This window comes from Rissa tridactyla, chromosome 2, assembly GCF_028500815.1.
Source record: "Rissa tridactyla isolate bRisTri1 chromosome 2, bRisTri1.patW.cur.20221130, whole genome shotgun sequence".
Taxonomy (NCBI): domain Eukaryota; kingdom Metazoa; phylum Chordata; class Aves; order Charadriiformes; family Laridae; genus Rissa; species Rissa tridactyla.
The window spans coordinates 135,002,678-135,027,154 of NC_071467.1; the positions used below are offsets into that span (position 1 = coordinate 135,002,678).

Genomic DNA, 24,477 nt, shown 5'->3' on the forward strand with positions numbered 1-24,477 from the left:
TTTAATGCTAGGAAAAATTCATTACAATAAAATCTGATTGAGTGTGAAATAATGGAAATCCTAGGAAACGGCATTGGAAATAGTGAACACTAGGCTAAATATAGCTGTATGTTACAGCAAGCAATCCTGTGCTTATGTGAAATGGACCTGGCTACCCAACTTCAGTGTTTTTGTCTATTTGGCAATATTACTTCATTAAACAATATCAGGCACTGAGTTTGTGTCAAAGCAAGCCAAGTTATAGCAAATTTATTTTTTTCCTACAGTACTCCGGCTCTTCAAAAATAGCTACCACTCTTGTGCAGTTGTGTTCTTCTGTACAAATCAAATCAGTTTCACAGGGAGCTGCGGTTGTTTGTTATTATTAAATGATCTAGTGTATTTATCATAAATGTAGCTGGATATAGCTGTAGAAGTCTTAGATTAGTACCGTGATCTCTAATTTCATATATCCTGTGAGCTTCTGGAGAGAATGAGTACAGTGAGCTATTTTTTTTTTTTTTTTTTTTTCCTTGAGAGCTGCCCGTTTGGAAGACTGATGTAAGGCTGCCACCTAGTGTTTTTTGTATGATTTGCTGACTGTGCCGATGGTGGATCTGGATTATTGATGGTTTTGGTTGATGGTTTTGGTTGACTGCCTTTTGAGACAGCTCTGCTTCTTATTTCCACATCTAGATCTTGCAGTAGGCTTCCCTCTCTTCCAGAGTTCCTTATCTCTTTCTCCCATTTTGAGGGAAGAAAGAGCAGGTGAGAGAATAAACACAGAAAAGGAAGTGTTGTAGAAGGATTCCGCTATAACAAAGTAGATATCTGACAGAATTCAGGTAGTGGAGTACTTAATGCAGAGTAAAAGCCATCACTAACATCTAGCTTGTTAAACCTATAACGCACAAGTGCCGTTTCAGTTTTGCTAGTAAGGCCATCACAAGAATATCTCTGCATCTGTTTCATGCCACTAATGAAATGGTTTTATGCAAATCTAACAGTGACAGTGTTCTGATGCAAATCTACGTACACTACTGGAGAGTCGCACTATCTACTTCTCATACAAGCTGTGAAATCAGTTGTTGATGATATTATGTTGCTGTAGTTTCAAATGAAATGCGCGTTTTCTCATTCATGCGTATACTACAAATTCAGAAGAAAATTGTTTTGGTTTGGAGCCTTCTGAAATGATAGAAAGTATGGCTGGAAAAGATCTGGAGTGTATTTTAGTTTTAGGTTGTAGGTGTTCATAGGCTGTTTATATCAGTGTTTTTCACAGATATTTGTCAATATCATGAATCAGAACACTATTTCCAGATATTAGTGTTGACCTTAAAGTCTATAAAGCATAAATATTAATGTGTTGTTACAGTGGTGTTTTTTCAACATTTTATTTGTTTTCAGTGAATAGGTGATTAGGAGATTTATTTCTTTGCTTTTCAATGTTTACTATCAGTATGGCTATTGGCAGGGATGAAGGAGAAGTAGAAATTTATTATTGCTCTTTGTATTTAGGATAAAATAATTACTTTTCATGGCGGTTCTTTTCTGGTAGGTCAAAGGAAACAGACTGGCAGCCTTATTTCACTACACGACTTGTTGATGACTTTGGCACTCATCTTCGAGTTTTCAGAAAAGCTCAGCAAAGAATAGCAGAGAAAGGTGATCAGATGAAAGGTAATGTAATGATTTAAATAGGTTTGGGGTTTTTTTGGATTTGAGTAGGCAGGTATCTAGATATGTGAAATATAGTTATCTTTATTTTATAATTCAAATTTACTCTCAAGGTTCTGATCTTTACAAAAAAGTATGTTTCTTTTTATTTTCTTTTGTATAGACCAAGCTGAGGACCTTGTAGATACATTCTTTGAGGTTGAAGTTGAAATGGAAAAAGAAGTCTGTCGTGATCTAGTCTGCACTTCTCCCAAAGATGAAGAAGGTCTGTCAATATTATCTTCTGAAGTGATTTTAGTATAGCAGTCTAAATTAAAATACTAACAATTGTGTTAACAATATGAAATATACTGAAATCTTAGCATGTAATTTTCAAAGCTATACTGTAACTATGTACGTATTTAGTTATTCCTCTTTTCATTGCAAGAATTTTAAAGTAGAAATATGTTTTCTGGGAGGCAGGGGATGGCTTTGCAAATTTTTACTGATTTTTTTTGTTAGATCTGCCTTTCTTACCACTACTCCATAGCCTTCATTAAAAAAAATCAGTTTTATCTTTTTGGACAAAGTGTGAAGGAGGGGAACAAAGCCCTGTATGTGTTAAATAAGGAAAATACGTTGGAATTAGTTTTTTTTGTTCTTGGAATTTGGCTTTCTTTTTTCTTCGTTTTGAGACTCTAGATCTGTCTCAGGTTTACGTCAGTGCTGCGTATTTTTGGTCTGAAAGGTGTTACAGTGATGTTTGGACTATAAGAATATATATTTGAATTTCATTTTTTGGATTTATCTGTTAGTTTTTATGACATCAGGTAAAATGGGAAGTAATATAAAATTGTGTTAAGCGTTTTTTTGGTTTTGTTTTTTCTCCTCCCTAGGATTCCTAAGGGATCTGTGTGAGGTTTTACTGTATATATTGCTACCTCCTGGAGACTTCCAGAACAAGATCATGCGATACTTTGTCAGGGTAAGTACAGACTCTAAAGGCCATCCCAATTCTTTGTTTTAATGCCATCATAAATTTCGGATCTGAGCTGCTCTTCTTATTTTATTTTGTGAAATTGATCTAATTTAATATTAGGTTATTTTAAATGCACTACAATCTTGAAAAGTATTTAATAGCAGAGAACAGTTTGTGTGAAACATTTTTGAAGTTTCTTTTTGCTCTAGCAACATTAGAAAAGCCTGATAAGATGGGTGTTGTTTTTCTTGAGATATTAACATCTTCTAACATTAATTGGGAAGGGAATGTGTTAGTGCCTGTTGATTTTTTTTTTTTTTTCTTCCCTCCTGTAGCTAAACATTTTTTTGTTTAGCCTCTACACAATGATTTCTAAATTGTTGCAATTATATTAGCTTTATGAATAAACATATAAAAATGATTTATTATATTTTTTTGCAGGAAATCCTCTCCCGAGGAATTCTTCTTCCATTAATAAACCAGCTCAGTGATCCTGATTATATTAATCAGTATGTCATATGGATGGTAAGATTTCTAATGTTTAAAATGAGAGATAATTCCCAAATACATTCATATAAAGCTTTACTTGTGTTTCCTGTAATCATAGCAGACAGATACCTGGTAGAAAAGTTACCAGTGGACATATTGCCAGAGATAGTAAACTTACGGCTGCTATACTAAATTTTTTATGTATATACACACACACATACATAAACACACACACGTATTCTATCTGTATTATATGTGCTCTGCGTTGCGGTTTGGCAAAAGTAGGCTGACTGATGACAGATGTATGGCAAAGTGTAAAGTTGAGTCCTCTGACTGTTTTACTTAGCTGTTCAGGAAGTATGGCAGTAACCTTGGAAGACTTTTCATTGACTCTCTTTTTTCAGTGTGTCCTTTAAAGCTTAAGAGGCCTCCACAATGACAAGTAATAAGACTCTTTTTTTTTTTTTTTTGCCTCTGCTAAGGAATTTCAGGGTGGGGGCTTTTAGGGATATTTGCGGTAACCCTTAATAATTTAACTGAATGGGAAGAAACAGAATCTTTACTTCCATATCTCTCTAATGCACCTGCAAAAAACCCCAACAAACCTTTAAACAAATACGTATAGTAAAACTAAAATAAATAGAATATTCACACTTTAATTAATTTTACTTGTATTTTTTTTTGCAATGCAAGTTGAAACTTATGGTTTATTATCGTTTGTAGGTCATGAGTCAAGTTTTAATTTTTCTTTCGCCATGTTCTCTCTACATTTATCCATATATTTTAGTCTTAGAGTGTGCATTCAAGTACTATGCTGAAAACACCCTCAGAGTTCACAGTAAAAATTCTTACATACGGAATAAATTCGAGTGTACATGTACAGTATTTCCTTTACTCCAGCCATTTCCACTTCTGTAAAAGTTTGCACGCTGCTTTTCTTACAGGACCTAACTTTAACATGAAAAATACTGCTGCTCATATGGACCAAGCGTTTCAATTTTTGTTTCCCCTTTCCTCCTACGCATGTTCTTTATTTGTAACTTGGCCTCATTCTTTATTTACTGAGCACTGCCCCCGGCTGCATCCAAAGATAGCATTCTGTGGTTTTTATAAAGCTTTCTGTTATGATGGTGATGTCCCAAATATTAATCTTCGTAATTGCTTTCTGAGATGAGGAAGTAAATGTGCTGGGGGAAAGATAAGGAAGAATAAACGCTTGCAAAAACTTAATACAAGTCTTATGAAATGAGAATTGTTGCAGAAATTAGAGACAGAAGTAGAGATGACACAAATTCTGGTTCCTTTTGGAACCTTTGACATAAAATCAGATTTGAAGAAAAAAGCTTGATTTCTGAAAATGAGAAGCTTAATTCCATGTTCCTAGGCACACCTTAGTTTGATAGTAATTCTCTTGCAATAAAATGTAAAGCTTCAATATAAAATTATAAGTTATTTCAAACTTGTCTCCTCACTGTGAAATTCACATATTTACAAAATGTTTGAAGTTCAAGTGTTGCTGCTACTATTACTTTTTTAAAAGCAGATTTGTAGGAAGATTTTCTATTAACTTTGGTCAGAGGTTTACACTTTTCTCATTGTCTTTGCTCATGCAGCTCATGTCAGTGCACTTCTGCGGTACAGACCAAGTATTACATTTCCATCTCAAAGCGAGCGTTTATGAAGGATGTGGGTGAAGTGACTTTTTTGGTTTGAGATGGTAAAGACGGCCATCGCTAGAACTCAACCCACTTCACCTGCGTGCACATGCTGTAAAGCTGCCAACCTTCCCCTGATCTCCGTGCTGGGTTCACAACACAGTTTCCAGTGATCTCAGCAGCACAGCAGGCTTTTGTCACTTTCACAAATTCCTTTGAGTCTCTAGAGCAGGTTCACCCTGTGCCAATACTGGGAAAAGAGTATATATTGAAATAGCTTAATTGTATTTACAAGGGTATCTGAATTAGGTTTTCAGAGAGGAAATTAATTCAGTCACTTCCTATTTTTTTTTTTCGCCCAGTAGGTTATGGTTACATTGGAGAATGCTTTAATTCTTTTAGTGATTCTGTATCTTGAGAAACCATTACATTGGAAGAATGTATACTTGCAGGAGACCTTGGCAAAGCTGAAACCAGTTCAGTGGTCTCACCAGTTTCTGCCTACTTAGCTAAGGAGATGGGTAATAGCAGGAGGTTGATTGGCTTTTGGATAAGGTCTTCATTAAGGAGGTTGACACACTTCCCATGTGTCTTTATACTTCTTGAAAACAGAAAATGTCAGTCTGAAATAGGTTTTGACTGTGTTCATGGATCCTCTTTCTTGGTCCATGTAAAATTTTGGTATTGAAAGGAAGGTTTAGAAACATCAAAGTGTTTCCAAAATGTTGCACAAATAATTCATTTGTGAAAAATCAGGTCATGTGCTTTTACCTGTTTTGCATTATTCACACTGTAAAACTTTCTGTTTCAGATTCGTGATTCCAACTGTAACTATGAGGCCTTTATGAATATTATTAAATTAAGTGATAATATTGGAGAGTTGGAAGCAGTGAAAGATAAAGCAAGTGAAGAACTGCAGTATCTTCGATCTCTAGATACAGCGGGAGATGGTTAGTGCTGTGTTGTTTTACAAAATATGAAATGCATTTACCAGCGTGATCTCCAAAGAATATTCCAAAACTTTAGAAAATAAAAATTCTGATGCAGCATGGTATGAAGTCTTTTGTTATTTTAAAAATAAATAATTTATAAGTGATGTGTTAAAACTGTAGTCTTCATATGTGTGTTTTTTTAAAAAAAAATATAGACTAATTGGTTAGGTATGTATACTTCTACTGAATTGAAACTTGCCTGGCTGGTGGTTCTGAATTTCAGTAATACTTTAGGTATTAATGGGTGGTCAATTAACAGTTAATCTGAAAAAGGAAAGAGAAAAATATTTTTTTTCCTGTTCACTTCTGTCAGTAAGGTATTTAAACGGGGGGGGGAAAAAACCCTCCTGTACAAAGCTGATGTATTTTGTAGGTGGTATGTCCCTTTTTGAATGATACTTTTAGAACATTTCAGAAGAAGAGTTTATTTGCTTATCTGCATTGCTTAATCCTCTTTGTTTTTGCTTTCAGATATCAACACTATTAAAAATCAAATAAACAGTTTATTATATGTTATTAAAGTATGTGATTCAAGAATTCAGAGGTTGCAGTCAGGAAAAGTAAGTGTTTTAGAATTATTTTTTTTTTTTTTTAGTTCCAAAAGAGTGAAGTTGCAAATGGCTAACTAGTTTGGTCTAGCTTTTTAATTCTTGCATTTTGAAACACAACTTGGAGTATGCAGTTAGAGGAATACATATACAAGTGAAGTCAGTCTTATATTTGTGGTTTAAGTGTGGAAAGAATTTCTAAAGGTTCAGATGTTTGGAGTTTTTTCAATTCTGTCTTTAGCACTTCAGATATGTCAGTACATCTTAAAACTATTATTACCTTCTCAATACACAAGTTAAACCAAAATGTTACACAGATGCAAAGCATCTTTGTATTTATACACCTAGATTCAGTTCTGTTTTGCTGCTCCGCTGCATACCTGGTGTGCCTCAAGCTTATTCTTTGTCAGAGATCTCTTTTCTTGTTGATAAAGGTACCAAGAAATGGCATATTAACAGAAGAAAGTTGGGCAGAGATGAATTTAAGTTGTGGTGATCTGCACCCCATCAAATTCTGAAATTAGTTCATCCTTATAATTCATTTTCATGCTACTATCACAGTTGGTGAGGGATTTGGGATTAATTTGACCTGTATAGTATTACATGAACAGCAGTGTTAAAAGCCAGCTTCCCATGCAGCAGAAATCATCTATGTTGAAGACAAACAGTTATGCGACCATGACCTTATGGTCTAGATCTTCACTTATTAGTGATTGTGAAAATAACTAACCATTGAGAGGCTTCTTTATTATCTAGAATGTAAAATATTTTTTTATTACGTCTGCTTTGTGGTAAGCAGAAGTTTTAAAAGGTGATTTAAAAAAATAACACCTGTGAACACACTGCACTGTGTCTTACAGGAAATAGATACTGTGAAACTGGCAGCAAACTTTGGAAAACTTTGCACAGTCCCTCTGGACCATATTCTGGTAGACAATGTTGCACTACAATTTTTTATGGGTAAGTGTTAATTTATCTGATCTTTTTTATTTATAAAGAATATGCTAACTCACAGGATTGTACACTTGAAAACACTGAATATAGGTGTGTATTGAGAGCTAAGTGTGTATAGGCCCCTTCCCAGAGGGAACCAAAACTTTTTTGCAAATCAGTCCATAATTAACTGTTCAGAACACCATACTCAGTACTTCCAAAAGCTTGTATTAAGCTTGTTTCAATACTCTAAGACTCTCCTTGCAATGTGTCTTGGTCTGTCACGTAACAGGTTTGTTCTGTTTAGAACAGAATCATTGCAAGAATTGCTTAGAGGTTTATAATTGGAATGACTCTGAAACTTCTTGCAGTTGTTAGTCTTTTGCCGGTCTCACTGAAGCTTGTGGAACTAATGACTATAGATGTTAGATTGAAGTTTAGGGAATTACAAGGGTACTGAAGGTTGTCTATTTGAGAAGCTAAAATACAGCAGTAATTCGTGTACTATTTTAGGCTTATCATATAATCAAGACATTGAGAGATGGATTACAGTTGTATAATTGATTTTTAATACTTTCTAATGCTTGATTGTATTCTGTGAATTAATTGGGCTGCTGATGGTCATTATTAAGAATATTGATCAGTCTTGGTGGTGATGATAGTCCTTTTGATGCTGTAGATGCACATGATTTGTTAGAATTCCAATTTGAACTTCCTCTCAACTTTTATCATGCTGTACAAACCCGTTACATCCAGACAGTAATGATGGATTCACTTTTTACATGTGCGTTTTAGGATTTGGTGCTTAGTTCCTAGAATTTGCTTCCAATTCTGTTTACCGATTATCACTGATATGTATACAGTACTTCTTATTTTTTGAGTTTAGATGACAAGTATTCCAGATGTATAACCAGATCCTGGAGTTCCATGTGGTTAACATCATAGAGAATTCTTACTCTGAGATGCAGAACAATAACTGTGGTTGTGTGGTGGCTGTTTTCTGTAGATTACATGCAGCAGACTGGTGGCCAAGCACATCTGTTTTTCTGGATGACAGTAGAAGGATACAGGGTTACGGCACAGCAACAGCTGGAGGTACTTCAAAGCCGGCAGAAAGATGGAAAACATCAGACTAATCAAACCAAGGGTCTATTAAGAGCAGCTGCATTTGGAGTTTATGAGCAATATTTATCAGAAAAGGTAGACATAACTTATTTCTGCATTGTTTGGAATTTGTTTGGAATTTATTCTTTGTACAGATGTTTCTTTGGTAGTTATGGCTACATTAATATGAAATGGATGTGATGTAGCACAAGTGGTCTATAAGTTGACACTTAACCTATTACTTGTGTATCTTCTCTCTCCTTATGTGAAGCAGTAAGAAAATGTTTTCCTCTGTGTTTTTTTGTGTTTGTTTTTTTTCTCTCCGTTTAAAATGGCTCATACTGGCACTAACTATCCTGTCAAATGCACTTCATGTGTCCCTCAGAAGCTGACTTTCTAGAATAGAGAAAAACTAGAGAAAATGTGAAGACAGAATAAGAAATTTGGTCCCTCAATATGCTGTCCCTTCCCCTTTCTTTTCCTTTCACCCTGCCTTCCACCTGTTCCCTGAAAGAAATGTTTTCAAAAAGATGCAATGCAATATTTGTACAAACTTGGAACCAAGACTGGGTTTTCAAACGAAATAACCTCCCGTGCCTCTCTACAATTGTCTGTATAAATTGCTCAAATATCACCATTGGGTATCTTTCAATAGGCTAAGCTTGAATGCTTCCAATGGTCTTGTAATAACAGTGTCTTCTGTGGCAGAAAACACTTGTCAATTTGTGTTAACATCTTTGTTCTGAATTTGTGTATGCATAAAAATCCCCTTTTGACGTCACTGAAAAGCTTCCCTTAACAACTTATCCCTCAAATCTCTTGTAATCATACAATAGTTTGGGTTGGAAGGGACCTTTAAAGGTCATCTAGTCCAACCCCTGGCAATGGGCAGGGACATCTTCAACTAGATCAGGTTGTACAGAGCCCTGTTCAACCTGACCTTGAATGTTTCCAGGGATGGCACATCTGCTACCTCTCTGGGCAACCTGTGCCAGTGTTTCACCACCCTCATTGTAAAAAAACGTCTTCCTTATATCAAGTCTAAATCTTCCCTCTTTTAGTTTAAAGCCATTATGCCTTGTCCTATCACAACAGGCCCTGCTAAAAAGTTTGTTCCCCTCTTTCCTGTAGGCCCCCTTTAAGTACTGAAAGACCACAATAAGGTTTCACTTCAGGCTGAACAACCCCAACTCTCTCAGCCTGTCCTCATAGCAGAGGTGCTCCAGCCCTCTGCTCATCTTTGTGGCCCTCCTCTGGACCTGCTCCAGCAGGCACATGTCTTTCCTACACTGAGGACTCCAGAGCTGGGTGTAGTACTCCAGGTGGGGTCTCACCAGAGTGGAGTAGAGGGGCAGAATCACCTCCCTTGGCCTGGTGGCCACAATTCTTTTGATGCAGCCCAGGATATGGTTGGCTTTCTGGGCTGTGCGCACAGATTGCCAGCTCATGTCTGACTTTTCATCCACCAGTACCCCCAAGTCCTTCTCAGCAGGGCTGCTCTCAATCCCTTTGTCCCCCAGCCTGTACTGATACCAGGGATTGCCACGACCCATGTGCAGGACCCTGCACTTGGCGTTGTTGAACCTTATGAGGTTCACACGGACTCACTTCTTGAGCCTGCCCAGGTCCCTCTGGATGGTATCCTGTCCCTCAGGTGTGTCAGCTGCACCACTCAGCTTGCTGTTGTCTGCAAACTTGCTGAGGATGCACTCCATCCCACTGTCTATGTCATTGATGAAGACATTGAACAGTACTGGTCCCAATACTGAACCCCTGAGGGACGCCATTCATCACTGATCTCCTTCTGGACATTGAGCCATTCACCACTACCCGCTGGATGTGACCAATTAATTCCTCATCCACTGAACAGTCCACCCATCAAATCCATATCTCCCCAATTTAGGGAAGAGGATATTGTGGGGGACTGTCAAAGGCCTTACAGAAGCCCAGATGACATCTGTAGCTCTTCCCTCTTCCACTGATGTAGTCACTCCATGATAGGAGGCAAGTAGGTTGGTCAGGCAGGCCTTCTTTTGGTGAAGCAATGCTGGCTGTCTTGAATCACCATGTGACCTAGCATAGCTTCTAAGAGGATCTGTTCCACGATCTTCCCGAGCACAGAGGTGGGGCTGACAGGTCAGTAGTTACCAAGGTTCTCCTTTCTGCCCTCTTTAAAAATGGGTGCAATGTTTCCCTTTTTCCAGTCATTCACCTGATTGCCATGACTTTTCAAATATCACAGAGAGTGGGTTGGCAACTGCATTAGCCAATTCCCTCAGGTCTCTGGGATGCATCTCGTCAAGTCCCGTAGACTTATGTATGTTCAGGTTCCTCAGGTGGTCATGAACTTGATCTTCTCTTACAGTGGGAGGGATTTTGCTCCCCCAGTCCCTGTGTTGTGGTCCATCCACTTGAGAGGTGTGGAAAGAGAGCTTGCTAGCGAAGACTGAAGCAAAAGTGTTGTTGAGTACCTCAGCCTTCTCCTTGTCTGTTGCTACCAGTTTGCCGTTCTTTTTTAGCAGGGGGATACGCTTGCTTTCTTTCTTGACCTTCCTTTTCTGGCTGATGTACCTGTAGAAGCCCTTCTTTTTATTCTTTGCATCTTTTGCCAAGTTCAGCTCTAGCTGCACCTTGGACTTCCTGACCTCATCCCTACGCAACCAGACAGTGTCCTTATACTCTTCCCAGGATACCTGTCCCTGCTTCCACTGCCTGTGCATTTCCTTCTTACCTTTTAGTTTGGCTAGCAGGCCTTGACTCAGCTGTGCAGGTCTCTTGCGATCCTTTCTTGCCTGGGGATCGAGAGCTCTTGCACTGTGTGGAAAGTGCCCTTAAAGACCTGCCAGTTCTTTTCTGCTCCCTTGTCCATGAGGACGGTTTTCCGGGGTTCCTATTGACTAACTCCTTGAACAGATGGAATTTTGCTTTCCTAAAATTGAGAGTCCTGACTTTACTCTTCACCTGACCATATCCCTTAGGACTGTGAACTCCACCAGTGTATGATCACTGCAGCCCAAGCTGCCTCCAGCCTTGACCTCACTGACAGCTCACTTGCATTTGTGACCAACAGGTCCAGAATTGCATCCCCTGTGGTAGGGCTGTCTATTACCTGGCTTAAGAAGTTATCCTCAGTGCATTCCAGGAGTCTCCTAGATTGCCTACAGGATGCTTCTCTTTTTGCATCTTTTCTTTCACTTTGGTTTTTCACCTCAATAATCTATCGACGTAGTCGTCTTTAAACTGTGCAAGGCTTGCTCTGATGGGTTCTTGGGCTGACAAAATGCTCACCAGTTTGAAGTCGGAAGCCATCTAACACCAGAGCTATTCCAAAGCTGATAAATTCAGCCTCAACTGTGCTGAATAGATTGTGAGCTATGTTGGATCTGGTGCAGCGCTGGCTCTCTGTTACTGAAAAAGGGGAAAGTGTGTGAACTTGGGCCTATCTACAGGAATGCTTAATAAGCTGTGGTTTGCAATATGTCATACCAAGGGATGACTGGGAATCTGATGGCTGATATAGTTAGTATGCTGGTAGCTGTAATAGGATGACTGGGAATCTGATGGCTGATATAGTTAGTATGCTGGTAGCTGTAATAGAGTCTGCATAAAAAGCTACCACGATTACAGCTACTGGTAATCGGTCTAGAAACTGGCAGAGTTTGCCAACTGTTAGCCTTTCCTCAGATGCTTCAGGACTTCATCCATTTAGTCTTTTTACTTAATCTTCATTACCAAATCTAGGTCTTTCTATTCATAAATAAATAAAATCTATTTTTAAGTCTGAGTGAATCTGCCTTAGATATTGCTTCAAAATATTGTGCATAAATTGTTTTTGAGGTGATTTTTGGTATTTAATCCTGAAACTTCTGAGTTTTAATATGAACTCTGAACTTAATTTGGTGGGGAGAGGGTCTGACTTTGTTGTGCTCTAGACAGTTTTAGAGACACTAATTAAGAAGGAATTTAGTTTACTTAGAATTGTATTGGATTTTATTTGTGAAAATAGAAGCTTTCTTTTATACTGCAAAAGTTGACTTAGATCTCTATGACAGGCATCTCCCAGAGTTAATATTGATGACAACTTAGTAGCAAAACTGGCAGAAACACTGAACCATGAGGATCCAACACCTGAAATCTTTGATGACATTCAGAGAAAGGTATACTCTATTCATCCTGTATTTCATAAGAACTGTTAATGCTATGGAGTACTAAACTTCACTACAGCCATTGATAAAGGAGGAAGGAACTCAAATATCTGAAACCTAAAACCGGTTTTACCATTTTTCTATTCTACAAAAATCATACTCTAAATTGCCAACTTCTGTTTAGCCAAAGACAGGAAGAGTAGGTGTCCTGTATGAAATTAATTATGAAGCAAAATTTAGAATTATGGGATTCTTATTTGTGTTTATGCACCAATTTAAGAAAATGTGCCTGTGTGGAAATAACTGAGTGGTGCAGTTTTGGTCCGGTTTTAGCTCTTTTTTTTTTTTTTTTTTTTTTTTTTTTTTTTTCAAAGGTGGATGTAAGCATGTTCCCATGTTAAATTCTATGTCTCTTTCTGGAAGTTAATTTGACTGTTCTGTTTCTTCAAGTCTGCACAGTGTGGCACTCAGAAGCAGCAAGTACTGAAAATAAAACAGACTTTTTACTACCTGCATACATAGACTTTATCAGTGAAGCCTAATATATATGTTAAAAAAAAAAAAGTGAATGATTAATACTCTGGCACTAAATTATATACCCAGTCTGAGAGGTTTTATTTTAGGTCATTAACTTAATGTTCTTATTCTTGCTAAAAATTAGTGATATGAACTTAAAATCACTGCGTTGTACTTGAGGCCCACATGTAAGACTAATGAAAACACCTTGTGAAATCTGTATTGCTTGAAGTAGGTTACAGGGGTCTTGCATGTGATTTCTGCTGAAGAGCATAAATTTCTCATGTGTTATAAAATAAATTGGTTTCCTCAGACCTGCATGATTTTTTTTCTATTCATACCAGGTGATAGCACTTGTACAAAGCGTTCCATGAAAAAAAAATAGTTAAAATATTCTAGAGTTGACATGAATATCCAAACATATTACGAATTAATTCCCACTACATGTAGATGCATGTGTGTATATGTATATATACTGCCACTGCATAGGCTATATAGATAACTTTTTGAGGTGGTGCGGTTGAATCTTTATGACGTAGGCTTATACTGTATTGGCTGAAGTGGAAATTTTCAGGAAAGTAGTATGCAGTGTCTTCCCTCCCTTCCTTTCCCTCTTCTCGCCTCTCCCCCTAAGTGTTTGCAGGTCTGCATTTATAGTTTATCAGCAAACAAGGACTCTCAGAGAGAATCTGTTGTGAAATAGGTGAAGACCAAATATGTTTATAGAGCAATTGGAAGGGTTATGAGGAGAGGAAGGAAACATTTTCAGCGAACATGCTACTTTCCTTCCTATACGTCCATGTCTCACTAGTTAGAAAGGTGTTTTCTGAGACCGTGTTATATTTCTAGCACAATTAGTTCTCATAACCTTTGTGTTAAGAGTAAGCCTGAATTGAAATTTCACGAACTTGCGTTAGGATTTTAAAGGAAACCCAGAGCTACATAATTGAATGCACAGATACATGTTGGTCAAGTAGAATTTATGAAAGCTTGTCTGATTAATTAAAAAAATGTAGTAAGTACTTCTAAATTTGCCGTTTATATTTCAATAAGGTGTATGAATTGATGCTACGAGATGAAAGATTCTACCCTTCATTCAAGCAGAATGTGTTGTATGTGCGTATGTTAGCTGAGCTGGATATGCTGAAGGATCCTAGTTTCAGAGGATCAGATGATGGTGAAGGAGGTGAGCTCTTTATCTGTAAGGGGGATTTCCTGGGACCATTCTTTTTCTGCTTTAAAATAAAAATAAGAAAATTATTCACACTGGTTTTGAGAAATCAAAAAGTTCCTGTAGTACCTCTAGTTTCTAAGTTAATGTTTCCTCCTTGTGCTTTTTTTGTAAATTGTGTTGGGAGTCATTTTTTTCTGTAGTAACTTGATTAATCTCAAGTAAATTTTTTGTCAAGTCTTGGTAACAAATGTGTCGCTAAAATAAGCATGTAACACTTTCATTCTTATTTTTTATTCAAAAATATTTGTGGTTCTTCAACCTGTTGGGTTGTTCTAGTACATAACTATTCTTCATCTGGAAAGAGAAAGTACATTGGAGATACGGCTTTTCAAAGCAACTGAAGCATTCTTATTAGCTGAAGTACAAATTATTTAAATATTAAACTGACTCCTTATTGAAGTGATTTCATGAAGCTTAAAAAGGAATGATCTCAGGTGTATTTAATTCATATCTATAGGTGTATAAACTTACAAATGTTTTCCTTCAGGTGTCTTTATTGGAAACTTGGAGTACTTACATGTTGGGTGCAACATTTTGCCCAATGCCACAGTTGTGCGTTATTTTCCATAGCGGTTTGTCTCTGCATTTTTAATTTCTTGTGTGTGGCCCTGTGTTCAAGAAAATCTTCTGACCTGTTTTTTCCTTTTCCCTTCCTCACTGCTCCCAGAATCTTTTAATGGGTCTCCTACTGGCAGCATTAATCTGGTAAGTGCTTGTATTTTTTTTTAATTATTATTAATTTTTTCCTTCAGCCATAGGGAGAGTTTTATAAAATAGTTTAAATAATGTAAACTAGAGGTTTTACCTCACTGCAGCTTAATTTCTGAAAAAAGTTCTATAATCAAATTGAAACACACAGAAGGTATCAATCAGTCTGTAAGATAAAACCGTCCCTTTTGTACTTTCCGCTATGTTTAATGGAATGTTGCATTGTTTCTCACAGAAAAGTAATAATCTATAGTTAATTTGTGCAAAGCATACTTTCTTATCCCTGCATGTTTTTTTTAAATAGGAATAAATTTGGAGTTAGGTAATGATAGGTGAAAGCAAATCCTTTGAAATCACAAAGGATAAAATTCAAGTAGAGGGTAAAATGAAACATTTAATTAGATTTTTATAGGTTGATTTTTTTTTTTATTTTTTTTAGTTAGGACTTGATTTGGAAAGATAAAAGTATCTTGAGTTTATCTATACAAAATATGAATCTTTGTTTTCTTGTCTGACCAATTTCAAGTGATTTTTGGTATTTTTCTTTAAGCAGATCTTGACTGCGTCAGTTTATCAGAACCTTTTCTTTGTTACGTGAATGTACCTAGATATTTGAAATGTGTTTCTGCATACATAGGAAGAGAACTGTATACTTCTACCAGACTCTTTCCAAATAATCTGTTCTGTATAGATCTTATTAGGTTTAAAATGTTTTAAACTGAAAATCAAATCAGAGGTATTTAAAAAGGAAAAATCATAAAAAATTCTGATGTATTTCCTCCCCTCCCTCTTACTTGTTTCTTCAGACTATATGTAGCAAAGCAAAAGATATGCAAGGTTCAATTGTGCATATGAGAATATTTTTCCAAATCTTTTAGTTTTAGAAATGTTTGCAATCTGCATGCAATTTCCTGGCTTATGGGATTCATAGGCCCTTCTAATTCATTTTTGGAAGATGCTGTAGCTCCTTAGGAGTTCCAGCTCATTGGTTAGATCATGCTTGCATGCAGAGGAAGAGGGTTTATTTTGTAAAGGAACACATTTAAAATAAATATAAATGTGTTTCCATGTGGGGGTTGTTTGTTTGTTTGTGGGGTTGGTTTATTATTTTTTTTGAAGTTGGGAATTTTTTTCCCCTATTGTTTTCCTTTTGTTTACATTTTAAAATAGGAAGAAAAAAGGAGGTGGTCAGCTGATACAATTTACACAAACTCCTGTTAGATGCAGAAGGAAAACTTAATTTAGCCATATTTTTATAAACTTACATACAATTCTGGTAACACTTCACAAGAGATTCTTTTAATTGACTAATCTCTTAAAAAGACTTTTCAAGTGTCTCAAGTACTTTTTCTAAGAATGTTTTGACATATCAAAGTCATATTTTACAGATGGGGATTTGTCATTGCAGTGGCTCATCTGGCTAGCAGTTATCTGCTGCTTAGTTTCATGTGGCCTTTTTAAACTGAGGTAGAAAGTCGTACAGCCTTTATCAAGCACCGCTGCAATACAGTTATTTGCATGGGATACTTCAAAGTCTTGATTTTTTTATTGTTGTGAAAAGTATATTTGCAGAATAGTACATTTAATATCTTCATAGAATGAAGAACATTCTTGCAGGAGCGTGTAATAAAGCTCTGTTTATGCAGAAGAACTTTTGCTTTCTGTAGTCCAGATTATTCAGGGTTGTCAGTGCTTTTACAGGTGTTTGAATATTGGTAGATTAGTTTTTCCTGGCTGAATTCCATGTCAAGAGTACACATAGTTTAGCTCCCTTGTGTTAGTCAGTTACATGAAGAAAAATAGACCTTGGAAAGGTTACTTTGAAGGTCAGGGAATTTCTGTACTTTCAGCTAATGACAATGCATTAAATAAGATCGGGTTGTGGTGTGATATTTTTGCTTTTTAATTAACTTGTCTTCCTGTGACTACACCTAATGTCAAAGATATTAGATCATATTAAATACAAACTGTCTGTTGGTTATCTATTCAAGTTTTAACCATTTAATTTACTTGTATTAATTGTTGCTGTGTAGTGCCTTGCCACAGCAGTTGAGTGCTTCCTAAAGTTTCCATTATAAAATACATCTCCTGCGGTTTATACTTTCACTGTAAGAATGTATTTTAAGATTATTTGGAAGAGAGACTCAAAACTATTTTGAGGAAAAATTACTTTACAAAAATATCTTCTTAATTTCTGCCTTTTAATTTGACACATTAATCGTCTATATTAAACCAGTCGGGCATATTTTGGGGTTATAAAACAATTTTAGAATATTTATAGACTCTTGCAGATTTCATCAAAATGGATCCATAATGTGAGCTTTACATATTGCTTTTGCGTTGAGTAAGTAGGAGTTACACAGGTTTTACTTATCTATGACCTTGAATGGCAGCAGAAATGGCTGGGTTGAACTTCTGGAAGTCATTAGTATATGTCAGCTTGAACCCCATTCAGTTATCAAGAAGAAAGCTGAACTCTCAGGGTGGCAATGAAGGGAGGCAGGAAAATGAGAAATATTGGTGCCTTTTAAAAAATGCAGCGGTAGCTTAAAGTATTTCATAGCAAGCAAAATACTAGAGCAGTTGACTGTTACTTGTCTCCTTTAATAACATCCCTTCCATCTTACAGATAACCAAATTCTAGAGCTCTCAGAGTATCAAATGCTTTTCCAGGTTCCCATAAATTCCTGCAGTTCATCTGTCTCGGGTGATATTCTACTTTTAAATTTGGACACTGCAGTATAAACACCTTACAGGCTTATTGCTCTCCAAGGGTGACTTGCTTAAGAATGGACTAGGTCAGCGAAAGTCTAGCCCTATATCCAACAATGACCAAAAGCAAGTGTCTAATGAAGGTTATAGGAATAGTCCACTTCCGGTGATACTTTACCAGAATTCTCTCCAGCATTCAGTAACTTGCAGATTTGGGAATTCTTGAGGTAAAGATGATGTCTGCTCTCAAAATATTTTTGCATTAATTCATCTGTTCTACCACTGAACAAACATAAACTTTTAGCACTATAGCATGCTGTGGCAAAACAGATTTCCCAAATGGGCTTGTCTTTCTTCTGCCTCTTTTCAAGCTGGGACTTCTGTACTCTAAGTCTACAAGCTGTGTTGTAAGATATTTAGGAGACTCCTAAATGTTAATACGTGTTAAATACGTGTTTAAGCATAGTTAGTGTGTTCAGACCTTTTTAATGATGCCATTTATTCAGTATCTAGACATTCCTTCACCTTCCATGGTGGATATTTAGGCAGTGGGTTGGTTGGAGCGAGGCAGTGATTGGGATGGTTGAGGCAGAGGAAAGCTGTTCTTTCTAGAGAGCTTGGGAAGGCAGGAGTGGAGTATTATGTTGAAATATCATGGAGATAATAAAGATTCAGATGAAGAAGGGGCAAGAGCAGTCTTTAAATAATTTAAGTTTTCAAGTCCAACCTGTGTTTTGATTGTAATCACATAAGATTGGTTTATATTTAAGGAAACGGAGGAGTTCAGAAACTTGATTGACACGTATTGAGATTTTATTTTGACACAGGTATGGCACTGCTACCCAGTAGATCCCCTTCTTGGTAACTGTTTGTGGCAACTCACTATGAAACCGGCTTGGTTAAATTATAAAAGGTAGCTGATCGGTGCATATTTATTCTGAATGTGTATCTTTGAAGAACTTCAGAATTTTGGGGTAAAATATATAAAGTAGCTAGGATCCCAGTGCCTGTGAATTCTACTTAAATAGCTGTTATCTTTTTTTTTTTTAAACCTGATAATTTAAGATTAGGATCACGCGTGTAGTGGCCCATCCTCCATTTTTCAGTTGTGTATCCAAGTTCTTCACTCCACAGTCTTGCAGACCTTTATTATGTTAAATCTTAGTAGTCAGATGTATTAATTTTAAGTAACAGCAAAGCTTCTCTAAAAGACCCATGAGGCTTCTTTTGATCCCAATAATTACTAAACGGGGAGACAGGCCACTAGCCAGCTGAGGATGTACCCCCTTGTTTTTTTACGAGGGAAAACATTTCTGAGAAAAGTGTTTGCAGTTTTTTACATACAGCAGAGAAATTATTCAACTTTTACTGCACTGTAACTTGTGCATAGTGCTTTAAGTCAGTTGAAAGAAAACAGAGTGGTATGAAGGTAAAACCAAAAGATCTGTTACACAACATCTGTATCTCCACAGTTAGGAATTTCTTGGATTTTTTTTTTTTCTTTTATACTTAGTAAAAGACTATTTGTAGCTGTACTTCTGTTAGAACTGAGATATCAAATGAAAGTGGCAAATAAGTTAAAGTGATCACAGAGCTATGGGAAACTGGTAGGGGAAATGAAGGACCCTACACTCTGTAAAAGCAAGGCTTTAGTAATCAGGTAATACCAACACTTACTTGCACCGTTACAGTGCATTAAGCTATTCTATTAGTGTAGGGAATTGAAAGTTTGAAAATGAAATAGATTAATCAAAAAGCATCTCTCAAATAAAGTGTATCTATGATCTTATTCTCTCTCGCCCATTTCTTCTTTCTCCCCTCTCTCCCCTGCCCCGCAGTCCTTAGATGACCTTTCAAATGTCCCTTCTGATGAGACAGTTCAACTCCATGCATACATCTCAGATACTGGTAAGTGAATCTGTTATGATGGCTGCTTACTTGTTTTACACCATTTAGTTTGAGTTTTTTGATGTAACAGGCCCTTGAAATCCTAATCCCTTCACTCTTTTAACCTCATAAAACATTTGAATTCGTATTTCCCATGAAGTCCTTATAATGGAAATCCTTACAGAATTGGTGCCGTAGGTTGTAGGCTATATATCTGTACTTAAAATGTGATTTAATTTTTGTTGGTTTTGGTATTATTATTTTTCCTGTCTCAGGAGAATCATTCACTAAACTTAACATTGAGTAGCATTTATCTTTAAAAGTATTTAAAGAACAAATTCTAAAAGCCATTTCTTTTTTTTTTTTTTTGGAGTAACACAGTTCTAATTCCTGACTGATTACTTCTCTTACTATAATATTCTCCCCTATTTTTTTTCTGCTTCCTTACTGACTTAGCTTAATTTAAAGTAATGGCTTCAGTCTTTACAGTGGTGGCGTTTTTGGTTATCTTTTGAAATAATTTGCCTAGTAATAAAAAAATGTCACCTGAGAGTAAATAACAAAAACTTCTCAAATAGTATTGACAGATAGTCCAGTTAGATGAGATTGCATTGGGTAATTAAATTGTGAATGAATCCTCAGATACTTTTTTTGGGTAGACTTTACTATGTAATAGACTCTTAAGTCTATGCCTTTATATAGCAGACATATGAGCTGTGGGCAAGAATTCAACTACTTGATATTTTAATTAATTTCTGTTACTCCAACACAGTGTGAGAGCATGGTGCAATCCCAAGTCTAGTGTAGTCACTCTTCAGAGAGGGGAAAAAATCATTTAAAAGTTAAGAATCACGATTTTGCTTTTTAATTAAAATGCCACTTGATTCTTTTTTCTGAATTAAACTTAGAAGTTTCATTGTTTTAATCTAAGAAAAAGGTAAACTTCGAACCACACAAATTATGTTAAATTAATAATCTTAATGGAAGTGTTTATTGATAACTATCAGCTTGACCCTGTGAATCCATAATACTCCGGTTGAACCAGGGGATATGTACGCGTTCATATTGTAAGAAAGGATTAAACTGGACATTCTTCTCTTCACCTCATGTTTGAACTAGAAAAAAAAAGTCTCTGCTTTCTGGATGCTACAGGCAGTAGGTGCATCTTACATCTGTGTACAGGCTCCTTTCCCCTGCCGATTACTACCCTTTACTGTGCTTGTGGGATGTATACAAGATCTCCTCTATAGTCTTTGAGGATTCACCTTGCCTTGTTGTAAAATAAATGCTGATTAAGAAGCTGTGACATAAGAGGTGGCAGAGACAACTTCTTTCTTCTGCTGCTGCTCCCGTCCTTAAGTGGTACTCCTAAAGGTACAACTTAGCAGCCCCCTGAGATGTGGTCTGGTGGCTGCATGGTAGATCAACGTGAGTTTAGAGAATAGGCCTTGCTGAGCATCTTTGGGGTGGGGTTTCCCAGCTCCATTCTCTGGACAGTATTTTGGCAGCCTGCTCTTTTATCTCAGGGTTCAGCATTTAACATTGTTCTTCTAGGGGGTAGATGGCAAAGAAAAGATGCTCCATGCCCATGGTGCACCTTGCTAGTGTGTAACTCTTACGTTGTCAGCAGCTGCCCCTATCTTAGAGGTGCTCCCTGGCTGCTTAGACCTCAGCATTATACTTGAGAGAAGTCAAGGCTGGAAGCGCAACAGAAGTTGCAGCTGATGATTTGTCAGGAAAAGCGTATTTTATGCAATCTGGGTATATTGAGAAATTAACAGAATTTGATTAAAAAGTATTTTCATCTAGCCACTGGAAAATTGTGGTTACTGGGTATTGGCTCAATACATAGAGATCCAACATGTTACCGATTTAAACAGTGTGCAGTGTAAACAATATTGGTCCTAGTTTATTCTGTAGATTAAATTGAAGTTTTTGAAACAAACTTGATACTGGGAGGAATTCTGTGATGGAGGAATGTCCAAGAGAACTTAAATATTCAGTGTAAAACAAAAAGTTGTTTGCTTCTATTTAAGATGACTATCTGTGGTGTTCTTTCCACTTGTAGATTGACTTCTCCATAAAATGTGTGTGTGTGTACACACAGAGAATATATCATATGTACACACACATACAGAATACATACATATATGTGTGTGTATGTAGTGTTTCTGTTGGCTTAAATAGTGTGGGTAGTATTTTTTGTATTAATAATAAACTGCTGATGTTAATAACAAAACCACATGCTTAAAGCTTTCTGGCACTGTCTTTTGTATTTACAGTTTCTTTGATGGATAAACTTTTGCAATATGATTAGAGTACTTTGCAGACTGGAATTTCTTCTGGTTTCACAGTTGTCTTTCATTCTTGAGTTCTTTAGGCTAAAATTATTTTTTTAAAAGATCTATTCGCTATTCTTAACAGTAGAAATCTTTTCTATTCTTTTTTATATTTTGCATGTCGGTGAAACTTGTCTAACTCTAAGGCTGCTTAATCTCTATATTTCAGTTTGCGTAATAAGTTTCTGGAGGGCATCACTTATACGGCGTTTTGGATAAAGGGATGGCTTACTCTTCTGCTTGCATGTCCATTTTTGTCTCTCAAGTCTGTCATTCCAGACATTTCTTCACTTCATGTTTGTGTCCTTTCGTCTTCCTTCTTTCTGTTTGTTCCTTTTTTATTTTTGTTTTTAAACTACTAGTCTATGCTGACTATGACCCATATGCTGTGGCAGGAGTGTGTAATGATCACGGCAAGACATATGCACTGTATGCTATCACAGTCCATCGGCGAAATCCAAACAGCGAAGAGACATGGAAGACATACCGACGCTACAGTGACTTCCATGACTTTCACATGAGGATCACTGAGCAGGTAATTAATCTCATAGAAATCTTCTAAGGTTTCTTTGAAAGGTGCTTTTTCTGTGTGATGGGATGGCATGAGTATTGGCTTTCTCAAAGTGACTTAAGATGTGGAGTTACAGCACTTAGGTTTTTTCCATTAAAGTGTACTTTTTTACCATTTATATTATACATTATTGGTACTGAGCAGTTTACAGGTGCACGTTTATATAGTTTAATACCTGATGGCTATATAATTGCACTAACAAAAGGAAATGGAACTTAGAAAGCTTTTACCCCACGTTTGTTTAATTTTACTTCAGAATGTTTGTATGGAAGTGCTATTGGTCTCAAACAGTGGCATATTTCATTTGTTATATTTGTCACAGAGATTAAGAAATAAAAACTGAGTTTGGGAAATAGATATTCAAGTTTTAAGCGAAATGTTAAGGATCGGTGGGGTCTCAAAAGGGACAGCTGTTGGCAGTTCAGTGTACTGCTATACAATCTGCCTTTTATTGCTGTACTTGTATTCTCAGACTCTTAACCTTCCTAAAATGAAAGAAGAAAAAATAGACTTGTAATTCACCAGCTGGTACACAGTAGAACCTGCTGACATGAAAAAGTGTTGAAAATGCAGTGCTTTTAAAAGAGGAGGGTGAAACGCTTTTAAACCAAGCCCTTGGAGAAGTCAGATTTGACTGCATAACCTTTGAACTAGTCAGAAGTCTTGGATTACATCCCTTAACTCTGTTATTAATAGCGAGGCACAGAGAACAAATTCTGTGCAGGTAGGTTAGCATTGTAAAGTCCCAGCAGGAGGAAAAATGGAAAAGGCTTTATTAAAAAAGCAAACATTGTGTTGAATATTTGTATTAATCATAAACAAAGTCTGACTTCCCTTTGAATTTCTGATTATCTTAGTGTGCTGTCAATAAATTTGAAATACCAATTTTTGTACTCTCTTCAAATTGATTTTTTATTTTATTTTTTAAATTAATTCACTGTTTTGAAGAATCTATAACCTGTTGAAACAGGTGTGTGGTCACTGACCTTATAGTGAGTTAATGTTGTGCTGATATGCGGCAGTCATTAAAACTGACTTACTGGTAAATGACTAGGAAAAAAAAAATACGTAAAAACTTTTCAAAATATTAAGTATTTCCAGGTTGTTTCTTAAAGCCTAGATACTATACCTTTCTTTCTTTACCCCATTTAGAATATTATTCATTATTTACAGAAAGTCTGGATTCTATATGTGGATAATCCTGATTCTTCGAGTTTTATTCTTGTCGCTTTCTTATTTTTGTGCATTGTAGCAGATATGTTCAGCCTTCTTAAGTGTTAGGGACTCTTCTTTCCCTGTTGCTTCCTTGGAACACTAGTTCTTTCTGTAAAACTGGAACAGTGGAAGACATGTCAAACTGTGCCATTACCTGGAGAAAAGGCAGAGGTGATGGCCTGGTATGATAACCTGTGTGTAAACTGGGTGCTGCTGTCCACGCCAGGGACGAAAACTTAATTATTTCCTTAGTAGGTTTGATGAAGAGAGGAAGGGGAAGATGTTTTAGAAAGATGTGCAAGTTCTCTTGATGTAGTCTCATAACCGTACTGACTTTTGCACAAATAATAATGATAAATATTCAGCCTAAATCTTTTTGAGCAGGTGTGATGACAGGAATAATTTGCACATTTTGCTAGTCTGTATTTCAAAAGTGAGTATTGCATGTGTGTTCAGAAATTAAATTTTACCCTTGACAGTCTCCTGAAAATTTTTGTGCAATTGTTCTTGATGGCCTATCTTTCATTTTTACTTCTCCAAGGAATCTGAATTCTGGGCTTGATTCATAAATTATTTGTCAGGTGTGATATGGTAGGTAAGAATAGGTGAATGTAATGACCCCTGTCATTTCTGAGCTTATATGATGATTTGAAACTCTTTTGAGAACAGAACAAAAAATCTTCTCTTTTTTATAGTTTGAAAACCTTGCAAATATACTGAAACTTCCTGGCAAAAAGACATTTAACAATATGGACAGAGAATTTTTGGAGAAGAGGAAAAAAGATTTAAATGCATATTTGCAGGTAAGCTGT

The 24,477-nt window shown here is 36.4% G+C and overlaps 1 protein-coding gene across 7 annotated transcripts in view; it reads left to right on the forward strand.

The window, feature by feature from the left end:
* SNX13 (sorting nexin 13) overlaps positions 1–24,477 on the forward strand; it is a 72,977-nt gene that overhangs the window by 35,354 nt on the left and 13,146 nt on the right. For 6 of the 7 annotated variants that reach the window (XR_008464721.1, XM_054190319.1, XM_054190321.1 and 3 more), the window contains exons 6-19: positions 1,541–1,662; positions 1,823–1,924; positions 2,535–2,623; positions 3,059–3,142; positions 5,573–5,711; positions 6,225–6,313; positions 7,162–7,261; positions 8,241–8,434; positions 12,391–12,495; positions 14,053–14,185; positions 14,901–14,938; positions 19,492–19,561; positions 22,242–22,414; positions 24,361–24,468. Coding sequence is in view for 6 of the 7 variants with exons in the window: in XM_054190319.1 (XP_054046294.1) it covers positions 1,541–1,662; positions 1,823–1,924; positions 2,535–2,623; positions 3,059–3,142; positions 5,573–5,711; positions 6,225–6,313; positions 7,162–7,261; positions 8,241–8,434; positions 12,391–12,495; positions 14,053–14,185; positions 14,901–14,938; positions 19,492–19,561; positions 22,242–22,414; positions 24,361–24,468 (1,546 nt within the window). In the remaining variant the exon portion in view is untranslated. The remainder of the gene's footprint in view (positions 1–1,540; positions 1,663–1,822; positions 1,925–2,534; positions 2,624–3,058; positions 3,143–5,572; positions 5,712–6,224; positions 6,314–7,161; positions 7,262–8,240; positions 8,435–12,390; positions 12,496–14,052; positions 14,186–14,900; positions 14,939–19,491; positions 19,562–22,241; positions 22,415–24,360; positions 24,469–24,477) is intronic. The other variant, XM_054190320.1, reaches the window with a different exon arrangement.